This window comes from Lactuca sativa, chromosome 5, assembly GCF_002870075.4.
Source record: "Lactuca sativa cultivar Salinas chromosome 5, Lsat_Salinas_v11, whole genome shotgun sequence".
In the NCBI taxonomy this organism is placed as follows: Eukaryota; Viridiplantae; Streptophyta; class Magnoliopsida; order Asterales; family Asteraceae; genus Lactuca; species Lactuca sativa.
The window spans coordinates 6,008,877-6,030,319 of NC_056627.2; the positions used below are offsets into that span (position 1 = coordinate 6,008,877).

At 33.6% G+C, this 21,443-nt stretch overlaps 2 protein-coding genes and 1 long non-coding RNA gene across 14 annotated transcripts; 2 read left to right on the forward strand and 1 right to left on the reverse strand.

The window, feature by feature from the left end:
* The first annotated feature begins 502 nt into the window (after positions 1–502).
* Positions 503–4,208, forward strand: LOC111889636 (serine/threonine-protein phosphatase PP-X isozyme 2). The gene is made up of 8 exons (XM_023885782.2): positions 503–794; positions 1,706–1,858; positions 2,107–2,169; positions 2,251–2,336; positions 2,487–2,562; positions 2,656–2,924; positions 3,000–3,078; positions 3,791–4,208. Exons 1-8 carry the CDS (start codon positions 654–656, stop codon positions 3,839–3,841), a joined length of 918 nt encoding a protein of 305 aa, XP_023741550.1. The 5' UTR covers positions 503–653; the 3' UTR covers positions 3,842–4,208.
* An 880-nt stretch (positions 4,209–5,088) lies between these two features.
* LOC111889635 (putative BPI/LBP family protein At1g04970) lies at positions 5,089–8,550 on the forward strand. Of its 2 annotated transcripts, XM_023885781.2 has the most exons (7): positions 5,089–5,233; positions 5,320–5,885; positions 6,668–6,807; positions 7,175–7,541; positions 7,627–7,875; positions 7,968–8,093; positions 8,211–8,550. In XM_023885781.2, exons 2-7 carry the CDS (start codon positions 5,481–5,483, stop codon positions 8,409–8,411), a joined length of 1,488 nt encoding a protein of 495 aa, XP_023741549.1. In that variant the 5' UTR covers positions 5,089–5,233; positions 5,320–5,480; the 3' UTR covers positions 8,412–8,550. The 2 variants fall into 2 exon arrangements, with proteins under 2 accessions (XP_023741549.1, XP_023741548.1); XM_023885780.3 differs by lacking the exon at positions 5,089–5,233 and having other exon boundaries at positions 5,254–5,885.
* Positions 8,551–9,032: 482 nt separating this feature from the next.
* Positions 9,033–12,838, reverse strand: LOC111889639 (uncharacterized). 11 transcript variants are annotated; one of them, XR_008224205.1, is made up of 6 exons: positions 12,499–12,838; positions 12,099–12,419; positions 11,853–11,925; positions 10,935–11,710; positions 9,827–9,897; positions 9,033–9,358 (listed from the first exon to the last, which is right to left on the reverse strand). It is a non-coding gene; the product is annotated as an uncharacterized LOC111889639 (long non-coding RNA). The 11 variants fall into 11 exon arrangements; XR_008224203.1 differs by having other exon boundaries at positions 11,828–11,925; XR_008224204.1 differs by having other exon boundaries at positions 10,935–11,061; positions 11,606–11,710; positions 11,853–12,419; positions 12,499–12,835.
* Between the last annotated feature and the right edge of the window lie 8,605 nt (positions 12,839–21,443).

Consider the following 21,443-nt stretch of genomic DNA (forward strand, 5'->3'; position numbering starts at 1 on the left):
AAAAATAAGACCCAAACAAACGATGTGAATTTAAAATTTTCAGACATTACCTCTTAATTTTACAATTAAGAGGTAAACGAACGGGACCTAAAGGAAACAAAGTACAAGTTTAAAAAAGTAAAACAATGACCATTACATACGACTAATGGATATGAAATCCAATTTGGCCATTGGACACCATTTTTTTTTATTTCTATGCTTAAACCATAAGAAAGTCGATGATATAATAATATCAAGAACTTTCGTAGTACACACCTTTTTGTTGTTGAATATTTTTTCATCCATTGCCTTCCATATAGACCATAAAGTCTCGTAGCAATGACTCTTAAAATAAATTAGACTAGTCAAATTTTATTAGAACCCCTCCCCCGATTTATTTATTACAAAGTTTATAATTATTAACCCTAAATTTTATTAAATCAAAAGAAATCACCTCAGTTTATTTTTCTTCGATTTGCCAAAAAAAAAAAAAAGCGAGTCAAGTGATAGAAAGTCGTACACCAGTCACAAAAATTGAAGAGCACACAACACAAGCCACTGAAATTTGAAGAGCGGGCGATCGGAGAAAATCATAGCCGCCGCACATACCCCCTCTTCCGCTTTCTCTTCAAAATTATTTTCAAAAAGGGAAGAAAAGAAGCAAAAAGGGTGGGATGTCAGACCTAGACCGGCAAATCGAGCAGTTGAAGAACTGTGAACCACTCAAAGAGTCTGAAGTCAAGGCGCTCTGCTTGAAAGCCATGGAAATCCTCGTCGAAGAGAGCAACGTTCAAAGAGTCGATGCTCCTGTCACTGTAGGTTTACCTTTTTACCTCCTCTATTCAGATTCATGTACACAAGTTGCTATTGTATGTTTTCTATGTGCTTTTTGTTGCTAAAATACTATGTATCCATCTAGACAGAACTCTGGCGACCGATTTAGGGTTTTATGTGTGTTCAGTTTATGAACCGTGAAATTTTGATAAAGCTGAGTGTTCATCGAATTCATTAGCTGGGACCATGTTTCGATCCGTATCTTGCATTTCTAAACTATCGGTTGATTTGATTCTAAAAGTCACATGTGTAGTTTCTGTAAGGACTGTGAAGGAAGGGGCCTGTTAATTTGGTAGAAACGTCAGGAGTACTTTCCTTGCTTTCATAGTACACCCTTAAACTATATCCTTAGGGTTTTTTTGGGCGTTCGATTAAACTTGGTAGACTTGCAGGTATCTGTAGAAAACCAGTTATCAAGGACTATTCCTTGTTTTAAGCAACTTATTATATGATTCAGACTCTTCAAGTGTCAACAGTCATATTGAAAACACTCATCCAAACACCCCCAAAATTTGAAGGCCATAGGATATTCTTTACCAGTAAAGGTTGGAAAGTGTACTAACATGTACTCCAACTCCAAGCTACAAATTGAAGGCCAGATTTGATGATTAATGAACAGAAGAGAAACAATGTCATGTCTGGTGTCATGCACAAGTCAAATCAACTTCAAAGGAAGAACCAGAAACCTGATGTCACTGTTCTCAATGCAATTTAAGGGCTTCAATTGTTAAAGACAGTTGAGTCTAATGGAAATTATTTAAGCCACATAACCAGCTTGCTGCTACTTCTTATTTGACACTGCTGCTTGTTTAAATCATTTCTCCTTCTCAATGGCACTTATTAGTAATTTCAATTTTGTTGTTATTGACCCTTTTTTTTTCCTGTTGTATAGATATGTGGCGACATCCATGGACAGTTTTATGACATGAAAGAGCTATTCAAGGTAGGCGGTGATTGCCCAAAGACTAACTACTTGTTTCTTGGAGATTTTGTGGACAGAGGCTTCTATTCTGTAGAGACCTTTTTGCTTTTACTTGCCCTCAAGGTAAGTTCTACTTCTTAATCAAATTTCTCACTTCAAAATAAGCAAGTATTGCATTGTCAGATGTAAAATGTCGATTATAAATATCTATGCTTACAAACATGTGTATATGGGATGTATGTTTCTAGTATTGCTCATAATTTATGTTAATTATATAGTCCTTTCATAGTTTCATTAAGGTTTAGTTTTCGAAGCATTCATATTATTTTCTTTTAGCTGTTGTGTAATTAAGAAGTGTTGTAATTAATTAGGTAAGGTATCCTGATCGGATAACATTGATTAGGGGGAATCACGAGAGCCGACAGATCACACAGGTTCCATTATGTACTTGATTTTCATCTTGATTTTTTTTAATATATATATATTTTAAAGCTCACCGCTATTCTCTGTTGTAGGTGTATGGATTCTATGATGAGTGTCTGAGGAAGTATGGTTCTGTCAATGTTTGGAGATATTGCACCGATATATTTGATTATCTAAGGTCTGCTAACTTCTTGGACTTCCTTTCACTTATTGTTTTATACTAGTAAATGCGAAAAAATAACAACACACTTTCATTTATCTGTGTATTATATAGCATCAAACTTTTATTAAGTAGAAGGCTTATACGTAAACTTTGACATTGTTGCAGTTTGTCTGCGCTTATTGAGAACAAAATATTTTCAGTTCATGGTGGTCTGTCTCCCAACATCAACACATTAGATCAGGTGTGAAGAGTGTTCCATAAGATAACTAAATCTTTGTTTTAGTGTAATCGATGAAATGAATAAAACAAGTAAGAAAGAGTGTGATTTTTGCAGATTCGGACAATTGACCGGAAGCAAGAAGTGCCCCATGATGGTGCCATGTGTGACCTCCTGTGGTCAGACCCGGAGGACATTGTTGATGGGTGGGGTCTGAGTCCACGTGGTGCTGGTTTCTTGTTTGGTGGCAGTGTTGTTACTTCTTTTAACCACACCAATAACATCGATTACATTTGTCGTGCACATCAATTGGTAATGGAAGGTTTTAAATGGATGTTTAACAACCAGATTGTTACTGTCTGGTCAGCCCCAAATTACTGTTACAGGTAATAAAACCCTTTCTTTTGCTTCGTCTATCTCCGCTCCCTACTTTTCCTAATTCATTTTTTACGCTTCCACAGGTGTGGTAATGTGGCTGCTATTCTTGAACTGGATGAGAATCTTAACAAACAGTTCCGAGTATTTAAAGCAGCTCCACAGGTTTGTCTTCTGCTTCTGCTTCTGCTTCTGCTTTATCAATAATATTCAAAATGCTGCCATGCCATTTAATAATATTTATGCCCCTAATGATGACTATACGAATCACTACTACAGAATATTATCATGTTAGTGTTTGGTATGATGAAATCAATCAGGGAGGGAATGGAATGAACCATTTTTTAAGTTTTCATTCCTTAAGTAAAAGCTGTTTTTCTTTTTAAATCATTTCATGATTTTAAAAAACCCCAAAAATTTATTCCATTCCTACAACAAATCAAACATGATTACATTACCTTGTTCATACCATTTCTTCGTTGTTTCATTCCATCTGTTATTGGAATGAATGTGATCTGTCAAAGGAATTGGAATTTGATGGAATCATAATCCATCATGCATTTGGCAATGAAAATTCAATTTTAATTTTAAAATATGTTTATTTATATCTAAATATTTTTTTTGGTTATTATATATATATATATATATATATATATATATATATATATATATATATATATATATATTATAATTATAATGAGGGTATTTTAGTCTTGTAATAAACCAAGGAAATTTGAAGGATTCCGACAGAGTGTATTCCGTGCGTGTAATTGGCAACCCCATGGAATGGAATCTGGAATGAATTCTGATTCCATCAATTTCCATTAAACACGGCCTTATTTTTGGAATAAATGAATATGGTGATATTGAAATACAGGAATCAAGAGGCGCCCCGGCTAAAAAACCACCACCAGATTACTTTGTATGAGATATGAATATGATTACTGGAATCCATGAATCTCCATTATCTGTTGGGTCTGGTATGCATTTACTTACTAGGAAAGAAGGAAGGAAGAAGATGATTGATTGTATATTTTGCAATGAAGAAGAAGAAGAAGAAGAAGAGAAGATAGTTTTGGTCATGAAACCAGCGGATCTGCTGACAGATTGGGCAGTGGTTTGGTGTGGTGGATTCATCTCACGAGTGAGTGTTTGTTAAGAAATAGTAGTTAGTGTTACTGTTAATGTGTGTTAGATTTTGTATTGTGTACCCATTACCATTATTTGTGCATCATCATCACATCATGTACACAAAAGGTGTGTCATTAATTACAACACCATACAGATTTACAAAACTGCCACAAACCATATCATATCATATGCTGCTTCAAACCAAACTAAACTAAACTCTGCCATACTCAAGTTGTGGCATTATAAATCTGTCTTTTTCTGTTTACATTACACTTGTTTATGCATCCAACTTACAACACTCTTTACCAATTTATCCTCACATGTTTCGGTTTGTTATAGCAAATTAGAACATGATAGCTTCTTATAAATAAATTGGTAAAAAGATACAACTTGGAACATTTAGATCTTGTAATCTGTCTTGGTGATATGTGTGTGCAACATGGGATTGACTTTGTAAGATGATTTAGGTCATCTATCTTGTTTATTTATTTATTATATTAATCCCATTGTTTATTGCTAAAATTGTTACCTTTGTCGTTCTTACAAGTTATTACCAGTTCATAAGATCACCTAGGTTAATGATTTTCCTGTTTTGGTAAATTAATTAAACTTGTGGTCCATTTTTAATTATTTTGTCAATGTTGCAAAATAATTGTGATGGATGTGTATGTGTATGTATGTATTGGAACTTTCACTAATACCGTTTTCTAAAGCCTCACATGCTCTATCTGTGGAAGAATGGACAAGTTAGTTATTAATTGTAAAAATGAAAATGGAAAATGATATATTTACGTTGACTGAAGTATGTAGGACACCATGAGTTTGGATCATGAGACATTAAGTACTCATATCCCCCATATCTATGGCTTGAACCAATTTTGCTGCGTCACTTTGTTATCCTATAAAACCAACAAAAATGGAATATTGGCCTAATTAAAAAAAAAAACAATAATAGACTAAATAAAACCAAAACTAATAGCTGGTCGAGTTTAAGTGACATTAACCCTTTTTTTAAAATGATATCTCCATATATTAAATCTAAATCCTAAACCTTGTTATTCCTTTTCTACCACTTATCAAATATCCTAACTTAGTGCGAATAATACGGTGTTATTCCTTGTCTTATAGATTTATACATCTATTATTAATCCACGAAGTCAACAGTATCGTCTCGAATATACGTACAAAAGTAGGTAACGTATATCGCTGATTTGGTTGATTGTTTGCAAATGTTTATCCATGTTCGATATTGACGCCATTTATGGCCTGTGTCAGATCCCATGGTGAACATCACGTTTGAACGTAACTCCAGCTCTAGGACGGTGTGGCTCATTTTCTTCAAACTAAACTAGACAAACAAGTTGATTTGACTTAAAAAAAAACAGTTTTGTAAATTCAATCTATCCTTTCAGTTTTATCTGAATTCTTCATGAATCATGAGTCGAAGAGTTTTTATCATCTTCGTGATACCCTTGTTGTTGATTTCTTCATCTACGCATGTTGAATCAGGTGAAGATGGGTATATATCTTTTGGTATTTCTGAAAAGGGTCTTGAATTTGCTAAGGATTTACTGATAAACACTGCGATTTCATCTTTGATTCCTCTTCAATTGCCCAAAATCGAACAAAATGTTCAAATCCCACTTGTGGGTAAAGTTCGTATGGTTCTGTCGGATATTGTTATATATCAGGTTAACGTTCCCACCTCGATTGTTCAACCTGGGGAGATGGGTGTTACCATAGTTGCGTCTGGTGCGACTGCGAATTTGAGTTTCGAATGGAGTTATTCTTATAGCACTTGGTTGTTTGAGTTTTCCGATAGTGGGGTCGCCTATGTTCAGGTAGATATTGCAGCAAAATTGGTTTGAATTCGCTTCTTGGCTTTAGGTGAATTTACTAGTTTTGGTTTGTACTATTTGTTGTAGTTCAAGGGGTGTTTAGTTATGCATCTCAAAACTGAACTGATTATATGAGGTTTTTAGTGCTTAATAACCTACTGCTTTAAAGGTGAAACAACTAGTTTTGAAGCTGCCAAATGCTTATTTATGCACACTCTTTTACCCTTTTCCAGGTTTATGAAACAATGGTTTTTTTACATGAAGTATGCAAGCACGTTTCATTTTGTTGTCAATATATACTAACATCTTACTTGCAACATGTTTCATCGGTTAGTTTATTATCTGTTCACAAACACCTCATTAAGATTATGGTGTAGCTTAACTGTGAAGCATTTTGACTTATAAGAAGAATCTTCTGTTGTCATAATCGACAAAATAATTCATATGGGTTTAAAGAGAACATCAATATGTATCCACTTAAGTGTTTAAATGAAAAAATAAAACAGTAAGATGTTGCATATTTTTGGTACTAAATTCAAACATAGTTCATGTAAAAAACCACTTGATGGAAAGGTGAAATATTGTTGCAATTAACCCTTTTGAATAGTGGGCTTGATGCTAATACAAAACTGACTATCCAAGAAGAGTAAAAGTAGTTATATACCTTTAGAATGCTAACATTATTGTTTGTGGGGTTGCTCTTGCTTTTATTAAATCTACACTGCCTCTTTTTTTTCTTTTCTTGTTTAGTAGGAAGCTAGCTAATGAATAGTGTGCGTGTTAAGGTTGAAGGTATGGAAATAGGGATGACTCTTGGTTTAAAGAACCAACAAGGGACTCTCAGATTGTCTCCTGAAGACTGTGGATGCTATGTTAGTTATATCTCCATTAAGTTAGATGGAGGGGCATCTTGGCTTTATCAAGGGTATTATCCTTTTTATTTGTTACAATTTCAAGATCATTCATAACATTACTCTATTCATGTGTTTGTAATTGTATGCTAATAGAATCAGAAATGCTTTCCCTTTTGCAAAATTTTGCCATTAGTAATGATTATTTTGTCTAGATGTATATTGATAGCAAGGCTAAATTAGGTTGCCATTTTCTGCAATTTGTATAAAATGCAACGAAGAATCATCCGTGGCATTTTGTCCATTATCGTGCATTCTTGCCAAGTATGATGTTGATTTTGTATTTTTGCAACAAGTATGGTTGAAAGAAAAGGCAAGTAGGATGTTTTGGAAAGTCTTAACTTTGTTTTATTGACCTCTCTCATATTATCCTTTTTGCAGAATAGTTGATTATTTTGAAGATGACATAGTATCAGCAGTTGAAGATACCATCACCAACAAAGTCACGGATGCAGTGATAAAACTGGATTCAGTTTTTCAAACATTCCCAAAAGAAATCAGTTTTGGCAATATCACTGCTTTAAATGTCACCATCACGGAGGGCCCCACCATGACCACTACTTCTCTTCTCATTGGCATCAATGGCTTATTTACACAAATTGACCCGAAAGCAACTTTGGTGGGTCATTACACCAACAATTTACCATCAACAGGAACAGGAACAGGGTCGTGTAGTAACTCAGAGAAGATGGTTGGAATTTCAGTACACGAAAACGTTCTTAACTCAGCATCAACGGTTTACTTCAATGTAAGCCCTCGTACTTTGAAGAGATATGCATATTGGGTCCTTGTGTTTTTCCTACTCTCACTAGTTGTATATGTTCTTGTTTCAGTCAAAGAAGATGTATTGGGTTGTTGATAACTTACCGGATCAGAAGATATTGAACACTGCCGAATGGAGATTTATAATTCCAAAGTTGTATAAAGAATACCCGAATGATGACATGAGCTTCAATTTCACTGTATTGTCACCTCCACTCATACAAATCCAAAATCAGGGTATTGTTGCTACAGTAAACTCGGATGTTTTTATCAATGTTGTGGATGCTGGTGAAGTTATTCCAGTTGCATGTATCTCTATGGTATGTCAACTTTAAATCACTGTAATGTAATGTTTGTTTTAAAAAGAGTTGAATTCATCGACTCATATGGATGGTATTTTTAATTTTTACAGGAGATTGAAGCTTCTGGATTTGCTGGGATCATATCGACCACTCTTAATGGTGGCATTAGCTTAAGCAAACTCACAATGTCTCTGAAATGGAGTAAAATTGGCACCCTGCATATGCTTCTTGTTCAGGTACATTCATCTTAACACTGTAAATGGGGTCTTGATATCATTCTTCATTGTTTAAAAAATATATATGTATATTTGTGACTTTTGTATTTCAATTAAAATGTTTTGGAATTTTTGCAGTCTGTGATGTCAAGGCTTCTGAAATCGATCATTGTACCGGTTGTAAATTTGCGTCTAAGGGTAGGCTACTCGTTACCTGATTTCCATGGATATGAGCTTCAGAATGCTTCGATTATCTATCATGATTCAAAAATCCTTGTTTGTAGTGATATTGCACGTGCATATGATGACTACATTCCTCATCGATTTTATTATGAATAAAAATTAAACATTCTTGTAAATGTGTATCGTTACAATTACAACAGTGTTTGTGATCAAGATGTCACGACAAAAAGTCTCGGGATAATAGAGTCTTTGTATATATATTGCAATAGTATTTTATTAGAATTTATGTTGTAAATGCTATAATCTAGTTGTACATTTGGAGACCAACATCAAATAAATACAAGTCTGCAGTGTTGGAGAAAATGGATAGGAAATTAAGCACCAGTGTTTAGAGTGGTTGAATGGTTAAACAATTAAATTAAACAAAATTCTTATTTTGTTAATTTTTTGTTTAAAATTGAATTAAAATAGAAAATTAAACACAATTTCCGTTACAAATTTTGTGTTTAATATTGATTTAATTCAATAAATAATGTGTTGTTTTATAATCATCATAAATTGTAACTAGAAGGAATGCCCTCGCTTCGCTACGGGTTGGGGAAAATTTGGGGAAAATTGCAAAACATGTTTATATTTGGCATTTAGTTCATCGTTGTAATTGATTGTTAAGTCACTTGGGGGGCAAACATTGAAACCATGAAACATATGTTATTCTTCTACCCATATCCAAACTAATATAAGCAAAAGAAAAACAACTAAATGTCTACTGATCCGTCATTGTAACCCGCAAAAAACAACATATTTCACATAAAATTCAACAGAATCATCAAAATATAAATGTTTGTTATTGTACAAATAAAGGTGAGATACATTCAAAATAAGTAAACCAACAGGGGAGGCAATAAGCATTGACTTGAAACACATAATGATAAAAACAATATGTGGATCTATGGTGACATATCATTCACCTTAACATGAATTCCCAATAAAAGAACCTCTAATTGGTTCATCAAAATATAACTCGGGTTTTGAGGTTTTTCTGGTGATTGACCATTTTGCCCTTGGAGATTTGAGTTTTTTTGTATGTTGGAATTTCCTTCACCCTGCATTTAACCTCGAGAAATATTAATCTTGTTTTTTGGTAACACAACACATACATATCATTTGTGATTAAAAGAGAAATATTTCCAAGAAAAAACATTATATATATATATATATATATATATATATATATATATATATATATATATATATATATATATATATATATATATATATTAAAATAGGGTGGAGTTATCTACAATAATTTTCTTAACCACACAAATCTTCCACCTCTTAGTAGATGTTTGTTTAAAATAAGTAGAAATAGACAAAAAAATATTCAAGGCATTTTCTTCAATCATACACACATAACCATATACATAAAACAGCACACACGTTGTATGATGTGTGTGGTTGTGCTTAAGTGGTTGTGTGTGGCGAAGTGTCTGGCCTTAAAACCACGATTGGAGTATATTTTCAAAGTACAATGCTATAATTACAAATAAAGTACGATGCTTTAATGAGATTACCTTTTCAAAGTACTCTACTCTTGATAGGTAACCTCCTTAAGATAATTATCCACCAGAAAAAAGCCATATTGCTGCAAAAGACAAAAAAAAAGTTAGAATGTTGAGTCAAAGTGCTAGGCTTTACGTAAGAAACAATGAGTTCTAAAAACTTTTTTTTTTTTTTTTTTTTTAATTTGAGTTTCATTCACACCACTTACATGCTATTCATCTGAAAATGTATAAGCAATTAAAAATCTAAAAACTTAATTTTGTACCTTTTCAACATTTTCTCTTCACCCCTTACAATAGTATAACATTTTCCTTGCCAATAACTTCAAAAACAGTTTATGTCCATGTAATGTATTTTTGGATTGAGTCCATTAAAAACTTTTTTGCAAATTTGGTCCTGATTTCAACTTTTTTAATGTTTTTGGTCCATCTCACTTCCACCCAATGTTTTAAAAACCGGTTTTTTAGTTGAACCGGTATGGTGACCGGTCCCCGGTTCAACCGGTTTAACCGGTTCGACCGCCGGGTGAACCAGTTTCTATATTTTTCATGTTTTTTTTCTATTTACCTACACTTAAATACATATAGAAATTATGAATTTGATGTTTACAAGTTCAAACATTAAAAATACACATAAAAATAAGTTGTAGATGAATCCAAATACATTAAATAATACATAACCATAAGTTTTAGTGTTTTTACATCAATCTATATACGTCAAAAAGAAAATAAAATATAATACCGAAACGAAATATAGTTTTTGATGAATAAAAACACATCAAAAATTTTTATAACATTTACCATATGTTTTTATTTAGAGAAAACTAAATTGATTTGAAAAAAATCATCAAAGTTTATTATGTAAATTGTTCTTTTTCATGTGTTTTTATTCAGTTTAACCGGTTCAACCAGTTTATTTTGACTGATCCAACCGGTTTTTTCTAAAAACCGGCCGGTTCAATCCGGTTCAGAAATCAATGTAAAACCGTTGATAGTTGAACCGCTCCCTCTCCCAGTTCCCGGTCCAACCGGTTCGACCGGCCGGTTCAAACCGGTTTTTAAAACATTGCTCCCACCATTAACAAAACAATATTAAATCCACTTAAAATGACCATCTTACCCCTATGTATAACTCTTGCACCTTGAAGCCTCCAAAGGTGACAAAGTGAAAGTCCATTCAACCGGTAATTGAAGACACCATAGCAATGCCAATTTTATCCTCCTTACCACACTGCACCTACATACAACTTCATTTCCATTCGTGATATAAAATGAGTTCATTTCCATTTGTTGGTAATAAAAGGGTATTTTTATTTAATTATACTTCAAATCCATAAAGTAAAAAACAAAAAAGAATAAAAAAATAACAGGCATTTGCAAAGCTTGTAGACCATGTAATTCTTCAAATTTTAACCCTCCAAATTAATAAGAAAACGATAAAGATTGGATTACTTACCAAAAGGTTAATGATTATCTAGTGTTTTTGCTCATCAAATCTTATATTTCGGATACAATGGGAAAATTGTAAAATATGTAGACATATATGACCTTGGAATTGAAAAAGTAGAAGCCAAAGTTCTTATGTATGAAAAAAATCAAAAAGGAAGAGAAAAAAAAATGATTAAGGTAAAAAAAAAAATTAAACATATATTCATTGTGAATACAATATGCATGATACTTTTCTTCATTTTTTATATTTAGATTGAAAATGACATGAAAATTCATCACTTTGTCAGACAAAATATACCGGTAAATTTTACAATTTAAGTCAAAATTGAGTTGAAATATCACCTATTTGTCCATAAAAGTCAGAATTTGCCTTTTGTGTCCATTCCGTTAGTAAAAAAAGTAACATATAACATTGAAGTTTGCAGACCAGGTACCTTAACTTAGTTGCTGTCAAACAACAGAGCCAAATAGTACCAACAATTGAAAATTTATCAAAAATAAATGCAAGTCGGTTAAATAGACCATAAATAAGAACAAAAAAAAATGATAAACCAGATCAAATACCGATAAAAAAAGCCCATAGCTTTACCGAAAGCACACAATAGCTTGATTCATGCACCTAAATTAAATTCATCTTTCCCAGATCGTGAAAATTGATGATTCTGTTCAGCAGAAAACCAAAACATCATAAAAATTTTCTAAGAAAACATTTGTTTTCCATGAGAGGTTAATGTATTTCATCACCAAAAAGTTGACAATTTCACAATACTTTACAAACAAACGTATATAGATAATTCCAAGAACAATTCTTAAACAAAATTTAAACAAATCGAACCTGGAATTTTGGAAGTCGGATTCATGATCCGACGAATCTGAATCTCCTCTTAAGAATAGAAGATAAAGGAAAATCGGAAGCAAAGAGATTTGGGAGAAATCGATTATTTGTACAGAGTATAGATAGACAAAGAGAGCAGTGAGAGTACCCCATTGATTGCGGTGTTGATGATGACAGAGTTTTGGCTTTGAAGAGGTGTCGCTTCTATTAACAGAGGAAGACAGATAGGGAGCACCACCATCACCAGCGCCGATGTGCGTTGCTGTTTTTTCCTGCTTCCCTTTCAACCTCGTCCAGTCTATCTATCTTGGGCGTTATTTTCTAGTCATTCAAAACACACACAATCTTGAACAACAAAATTACACATACCCAAATCAGATTTAAGGCGAAAGCTCCAAACCTAGAGAAACATCAGGGCGAATGGATTGCGATGCACATTAAGAAGCAGAGAAAGTTCGACAATCAGCGTACCATATGGAGCCGGGGTGGGAAAGCGGACAGCGGGCACTTACAGCTGCGGGACCGTCATGGTTTTCTTCCTTGTCGGGTCTAGACAATTCAAATCGGAGCAATTGGATGTCAAATTTGGGCCTAGACGACATGACCAACTGTAATCGAGGATTTGGAGAAGATGGAGATGAAGCGGAGGGTACAATCGGCAGTGAGGTGGTTTTAAGTCTGAGTCATTGGGTTAAGAGGCGGTGAAGGAAACGTTGGAACTGAGTAGTTGCCGCGGATGACAGGTGTGAACATACGTGTGAAAGAACACGTGTCCACAAACATATATACAATGTGACAAAAAACGACCTACTGCAAAGAGCAACCCAAATGAGATAGAAGTGAACCCACATCAATAAATAAGGGACCAAGTATGCCAAATGCCTATGAATTTTACTGTAGCTAAGAGCACATAATTTTAATATATAGTATAATTATGGTGAGAGTTACAAGTTTGTACTATATATATAGTGATCTTGTACATGGTAAAGTACACGGAAAAACTTTCTACTCTTTTCCATTTCTAACGCTGCGTTTTTAGCCTGTATCAAGATAATATCCGGACCTTGTTGAGTTTGGCGGTCTTGAAGAACCGTTTTTACTGTTGTATCCTGAGAAACAAACACTCGAAGTGGATCGAATTTGTTTTAAGGAAACTGTGTCAAATACAAGCATCGGTTTTTTGTTAATTTTCTGTTTCGTTTTTGTTTATTGTTGTTATAGTTTCCTACAATCATAAAACAAATTCGTTTGTATGAAACGAACTAGAAATCGGAAACAATTTACTTGCATTATTTTGATATTGTATGATTTTCATAAGAAAAAAATGGATTTTTATTTTTGATTTTGAAGCATCTTTGGTCATTAAGTCATTAAGACATGTATTTGTTATTAAGTATCGGATTTTCCAACTTTGGTACTGATTCTATTAAGTACCTAATGGGTTAAGAAGCTAGCTTAACTCATAAACACAATTTACGTGTTGCTGTAAAATGCTCTAATCTGTCCCAATATTTGAAAAATTATAACTTAATCATGGATGCTCATTTTTGGTTGAAAACAATTTTCAAAGTTTGGTATATGAGTCTACTTCATTTCATTAATTTTGGCTGAAAGCTGTAAATAACTCTAACTAGGGTGAAAAATATGATTTTCACTGAGTGGTTAGATTTTAACAGCTATGATACACAGTTTTGTAAAATTCATAATAACTTGTTGAAAAATCGTATGCAATTATGCAAGTAGTCCCTGGAAAGCTAAGAGAAAGGGCTACTGGATGATGAAATTAGATTGCAGTTTTGACAGGTTTTAGTGGGGCTAAAACAGTCTTGAACAGACTACATTAGGTTGGAAAAAAACTTTGTTTAATAAAAAACAACTTAAATTTTATGTCAAACAACTTTGGAAATCAGAAAACAACTTGGGATTTCTGAGATAAAAAACAACCCCGAAAACTAAAAAAATAAGCTTGCTTTTACTTAAAATCATAACATTATAGTTTTGTTGAAAATCAAGTTTTTAGAATTTCTGCATTAGAAATCAAGTTTCATAATTGTTGAAATATAAATTTTTAATTATGTTGAGTTTTGTCCAAGCAAGAGGCAAACATATTTCTGGAAATTATAATTCTAAACATTTATATTTAGTGTATAAATGATTTTAGAAATGTCACCATCCGAAGTGGAACGATTTCCAAAGTAAACTCTATGGATGCTAACTCCATTGAGTAATGGATTGATATGGGTATTGCACGCCATGTGTGCTCAAAGTGGGAATGGCTCAGGAATTATAATGTTGTTCAAGTTGAGGCATAAATTTATTCTTGAAATTGTGATTCTAAACACTTAAATTTGGTGTTTAAAACATTCCAGAAATGGTATCACATAGAAAAGAGCTAACACTTAATGATGTGTTGTATCTTCCATTGATTAGGAAGAACTTAGTGTTTGGATGGTTGTTGAACAAACATTGATTTTGTTTGGTGTTTGAGTCCAATAAGTTTGTACTCACTTAAAATGGTATGTTTGTAGGCAAGTGTTATGCAGATGGTGGAATGTTTAAATTCCATGTAATGGTTAATAAGCCTAATTTCAGTGAATTGGATAACTTTTCTGCTTACTTGCTTAAATCCTCTAATGTGTGACATGCTAGACATGGACATGTTAATTTTGACACATTAAGATAGTTAATCAAACTTGAACACATACCTCACTTTCATATAAGTCAAAATATGGATGCAACACATGTGTTGAATCAAAGTTAATACACTAAGCATTCAAGTCCATTGAAAGGACAACTAAACCCTTTGGATTGATTCACACAAATGTGTGTAACATGAAGTCGAATTCATGTAAAGGTGGAACTAAGTATTTATCACTTTTATTGATGATTTCACTACACTTTGTTGCGTTAATTTACTTAAAAGTAAACATGAAACAATAAACAAGTTTAAAGTGTATAAAATTGAAGTTGACAATCAATTCAGTGAAAAGATTAAAGTACTAAGAAGAGCTTGTGGATGTGCATATATCACCATTTGAAGATTTTTTTGCAAATCTTGGTATAAGACATGAGATTATTGCCTCTTATTCACCACAATAAAAATGGTACATAAAGGAAAAATCGCATCTTAAAAGATATGTCATGTTGATAAGTTATGTTTTCCGCGGTGAATGTGGGGGTAGCTATCTTGTAAGCTAACTACCTTTTAAATAAGGTACCTCAAAAGAAAACGAATAAAACACCATACAAGTTATGGTCGGATATAAAATAATCTTACAAATACATTCAAATATGGGGGTATCTTACGAAGGTTTTATACCTAACCCCAAGGTTGTAAGGATTGTACACTAGATTGTTGGTTGCATCTTTATTGGTTATGCACAAAACAATATTAGTTCTTATTGTTTTCCTTTATATGACTCTAAAATGTTGGAGATTCATAAAGGCATGCTAATTGAATCAACAAATGCAAATGTGTTTTTTATGTTTTGATAAGTGCTCCAAAATAATTGGGCACAACAAATTTTCTCATGAAGAAGAATTAAAGGAAGAAATTTAGCCTCAACGGAGTAAAAGGGCACGATTTGAGAAATCATTTGGAAATGATTCTTACAATTATATGGTTGAAAGAGAACCTCAAACTTTCAAAAATGAATTAACAATGAAATAGATTCCTAAGAAAGACCTCAATGGAGAGAGGAAATTAAAAGAGAAATGGATTTTGTCTTGAAAAATCACACATGGGAGCTAGTGGATATAAATATAGGATGTAAACCACTAGGTTATAAATGGACTTTCAAGAGAAAAATGAAAGCAAATATATCCAAAGAGTATGAGAATCTCTTAGAACATAATGGTCTATGATTTCAATAGAAAAATATATACCTATTATTTGTTTAGAAATTTAGAATCGAATGATACTTCTATACTCCAAAAAGCTATTTACATTAAATCTAATAATATTGGTTGGAATTCATCAAAACAAGATAAAAGTTTTGATGAATATTAAGATCCTCAACATGAAGTTGAAAGGACTATGAATGGAAATATGTGTATTCTAAATTTAGAATCATATGATCGTTTCTTAGAAGATCATATTGGATTAATTTGTAAAAACTAATAATGGTTCTCTCGGTTGAACTATTAAGCTTGAGAAATTACTGCGGTTTAGTGGATTTCCAAATGAGAAGTAAGAGCTGATGGCATATTTGAAATAAATATTTGGATTACAAACATAATAATGTCTTGATTAATTTCATTTGTATGCTCTTACAATTATATGTGGTTTAACTTCTCAAAAATTGGAAGCATATCATTCTGATATGAAACTAAAACTTCTAAACATAGATTTAGAAGTATAAATCTACATGGAACTGCCAAGCAGTTATCTTACCCAATGGAAAGTAATAAAATGCGTGAGTAGTAAAGTCATTATATGATTAAAGCAACCTTTGGAACAACGGGTATCAAAAGTTTGAATATGTCACTCAACATCAATGGATGTGATGAAATAGATCCATATAAATGGCACTTTAAAGTGCTATTATATTTTATGACACAGTAGGATCCTTGATAGAGGATGCCTAAAGAATTTTACATGTAGATGGTTAAAGCATGAAATTGCATGGAAAAATGCAATATTTGCAAGGAAACTCATGTATGGAATATTCATAATTACATATGGCCAATGTTTTTGTGAATTCAAAAATACATGTCGTAGATATGCTTATCGTATTATGTTGACACAATTATGTATATTCAATAGTGGTAACTATGGTGTAAGAGTAACCATATTGATAATGGTCAACATTTGTTGGAAAATATAGGAGAACAAATTTGCAAGTTTATACAATCATAGATAATGAAACTAAAGGGCTTTGTAAATTCTTGGGAGACGTCCCATGATAAGACAATATCTCCTATATGTGTACATGGTGAGTCTATACATATTTTTTAAATGCATAACACCATTCAACAATAACTCTCAAGATGAATTATCTTTAATGACTACATAAAGTCAAAATAAGATTGTGGATCCGTTAACGAAATGCTTGGAATGATAGGTTCTTATGAGGAATGAGACTAAAACCCATAGATTAATAAGTTATTGCAAAGGAAAACACAACCTAATTGACTGGAGATCCCAAGATCTAGGTTTAATGGGACAACCTACTTGCATATAACGTTTATGAATCACTATGGGGGTTAACCCCAACCCATTCCTAAAACAAACAGTGATGCAGGTTAAGCTTATAGCTAAAGATGATAAGTTGGAAATCATCATGCATTAGCTTTTAATGAATATGATGGAATCACTTATGTGAGAGAGAAGTGGGGTCGCTTCAAATGGAATTGTATGGGCACATTCTGAAGAGCTCTTATAGAACCAGGCAAGTGTCCATGACCATAACGAGCACATCAATGAGAACCTAACTAGGTCAAGGAGAATCATGTGAGACATGTATTGATTATTTACACAAACGGCGGAACAGTTCAAGGACATCAAGTCTACTGGTCCGCTAGTAAAATAAATATGTATCTTAAGGTAAGGTTTAAAGGGTAACACCTACCTATCCTATGCATGATTCAACTGCTGGATTTTATCTAGATAGCTTGAAAATGTATGATAAATTTCCATTCATGTGGGGGATTGTTGGAAAAAATAAATGGGAAATTAAGCACCAAACTATGGTGTTTAGAGTGGTGGAATGGTTAAACAATTAAATTAAACAAAATTATTATTTTGTTAATTTTTTGTTTAAAATTGAATTAAAATAGAAAATTAAACATAATTTCCGTTACAAATTTTGTGTTTAATATTGCTTTTATTCAATAATTAAGGCGTTGTTTTATAATCATCATAAATTGTAATTATGGTGAGAGTTACAAGTTTGCACTATAAATATAGTGATCTTGTACATGGTAAAGTACACAGAAAAACTCTCTACCCTTCTCCCTTTCTAACGCCGCGTTTTCTAGCATGTATCAAGATAATATCCGGACCTTGTTGAGTTCGGCAGTCTTGAAAAACCGTTTTTGCTGTTGTATCCTGGGAAACAAACACCCGAAGTGAGTCAAATTTAATTTATGGAAACTGTGTCAAAAACATGTCTCAGTTTTTTGTTAATTTTCTGTTTCGTTTTCGTTTATCGTTGTTATAGTTTCCTACATGCCGAAGGTAGTCCTAACTATATATATATATATATTTTTTCTTTTATTCTATCAATAGTACCGATTTATACAAACAACTACTTATCATAGTGAGCTTGTATTAGAGCATTCTTAACTTATATATGATTTAAATGTGTGTAAACTGAAGTTTATTACAAGTCATTCCATATCCATATTCAATATTGAAAAAATGTGTCAATCTATTCTTTAAATGTAAAAAGGGCAATATATTTTCACAATTTTACTAATTTACTAGTTTATAATCCGTGAGAACCACGGTTACAAAATTAATTAAACTTTTACAATAAAAACTTAAAATTATTTATCATATATATTAAATAAATTATTAATTAACAGATTTTTTTAGTTATATAAAATTATAATCGTTGATTTAAATAAATATATAAAATTATATCACGTTATAATTTGTATTAATTTTATTTTAATTTGTATTCTAATGTTATTAATTTAATGTAATTAGAGTGAGAAATTTAAATTTTGAAATTTAAAATGGAGAATCAATAGGTTGACAAGTGACATACATTATGAAACATCCCAAAAATATGACCAAAAAAAATCGTTTTCAAATCATTATTTAAATCATAAGTCATCCAAAATCATAAGTAAATCATAAATCATGTATCATGAAACATCATAGCATCTGTCTCATATCAAAATCTCATAACAAGCATCAGAGTAAACTCCCAGGCTGAAGACTGTGGTGTGTGCCATGCGATCATCCCAAGCCCTTCCCTTTGCTAGTGGAAGTACCTGAAACCAAAAGTGAAATCGTAAGCACAAAGCTTAGTGAGCTCCCCCAAACCACCACATACCATACACGTAGAATATACAACTAAGAGATACAGGCCTTGCCCACACTCAGCTAACTAGGAGATACGGGCCCTGCCCACACTTAGCTACTTCAAGATACGGGCCCCACCCACACTCGACTACTATGAGATACGGGCCTTGCCCACACACAACTGCTGCGAGATACGGGCCCCGCCCACACTCAGCTTCTAAACGAACATACAAGTATCACACAGACAACAAGTGTAACTAAATCTATCAGTCAGACACATATCTGTGAACAATCTAAACTGGGAGATACGGGACCTGACCACACTCAACTACTAACATATCAAACTATGGGCCGACCTTGGTGCCTTAGACCCGTTCCTACTGGAGGGAAACTCACCTCGTACGACTGACTGCTGGAAACACGAGTGAGAAATCCATGTATGCTGCTCCGACGACTCTTCGGTTATCAATTCCAAAACAACACTTAATCAAAATCTGATAATCCTTCTTAGGGTACAATGACCATTTTACCCCCGGTCAAAGTCAACGTCCTGGTCAAAGTCAACCTTCCAGGTTGACCTAACTCGCCGAGTCAGCCTATTGACTTGCCGAGTTATAAAACTCAGAAACCCTAAAACTCGCGATTCAACTCGCCGATTCACCTTATGACTCATCGAATTCTCAAGCTAACCATCATCGCGACTAGACGAACTGACTCGTCGAGTCGTCCTCACACTCGTCGAGTCCTAGCGTAACCATAAAAAGTGACATATCGACTCTAACTCGTCGAGTCCCTCCTTAGACTCATCGAGTTCTTCAACTTCCGAGTCCTAGTCCTGTCCAACCCACTGAGTCACCACCTGTAAGTCCCTAATTTGCATGTGTATCAATCAGATCTGTTTGATGGTGCGGAATCCCGATCAAACGGATGATGTCAGATCAAATAGAAGAGAAGGAGAAGAAGAAGATGATGAATATTGTATTATTTGATGATTAGAATGTAGATCCAAATACAAGATTCACACACACTCGTTTTTCACTCTCTAGGCCGTAAACTCTATACTGTTCATCAATCTCTACTCCTCACCCTAACACCTATATATATATACAAGGGAAACATGGGCCAGAGAACATGGGTCGTAAATGGGTTTACGGACGTAAACACCCCACCTGGCCGTAAACTAGACTATAAGCTCATAAAATATTACATAAAAATATAATTGCACAGAAAAGCAAAGTATAAACCATATTTTGACCCAACAATCTCCCCCTTGGTTTATAACTTTCTGTAACGCCCGTGTTTCTGGGCTTGCCATTTTTAGCAATGTAATAGTCTAGGTTAACCTTTGTAACCCCAATTTGAAATAATAAAAATGTATTATTTGTGAATTATGTGAACTATGTGATTTATGTGTGTTTTCTTAATTATTATAATTTAATGAATTAAGAATAAAATGAGTGTCAAAATTTAAGTGTAAAATAAACTTGATATCATTGGATAATGTTGTAGTAGTTGAAACGAGGTTTCCAAATATATATAGAACGCCCAAATCTGACTTCGTATGAGGAAGTTATGATTTTTTGAAGTTTCGACTTAGCGGTATGCAGCCTGAATACTCGATTTGAGATCGAGCGGTTTTTAGCCGAAACAATCTAAACGAGAATCGAAGATCTCGTTGTTAGTAGTGAAACGATGAAAAGATAGGCGAGAACGGACATCGGACGAAGAAGTTATGAATTTATAACGGAGTTTTTCTGTCCCGGCCTCCTAAAAATAATTAATAAAAATAAAGTCAAAATTAGCCTACGGAGTCTAAACGGAAGTTGTAGAGCGTAGTCTCACCTATGCGTGGATATAAAGAACGTCAAAAACGGAGTTCGTATGAAGGAGATATGAATTTTCAAAGTTTATTAAATATTAAATATTTAAATTTTAATTCAAATTTTCGATATTATCCGAAGAGGAGTCAGCAGACTCATCCGAAGTACGCCTAACGTACCACTCGAGTGCTCCAGAGTTGTAAGCGATGACGTAAAGGGCCGATGACACAAGGGATGACAGCAACCGAGGCATTACGCCCCGTGTAACCCCGAAGTTACGCCCAACGTAACCCCGAGGATCAGCCTATAAAAGGGGATGCGAAGACAACCGATTTTCTTTTACAAACCCTTCCATTTTCTCTTTAGTTTTTCCTCGTTTAGCGTGCCGTTTATACCCCGAAGCCCCAGTAATATTCCCGAGCCCCAAAGCAAGATCCGAAGCCCCGAGGATCCCGAAGAGCGTTATTCCCGAGCCGAAGCTCTGCCCGCAAGGAGCCCGGTTTTTGTGAAGATCTTCCAGATCTACGGAGAGACACTACTTCTGCAAGCCGT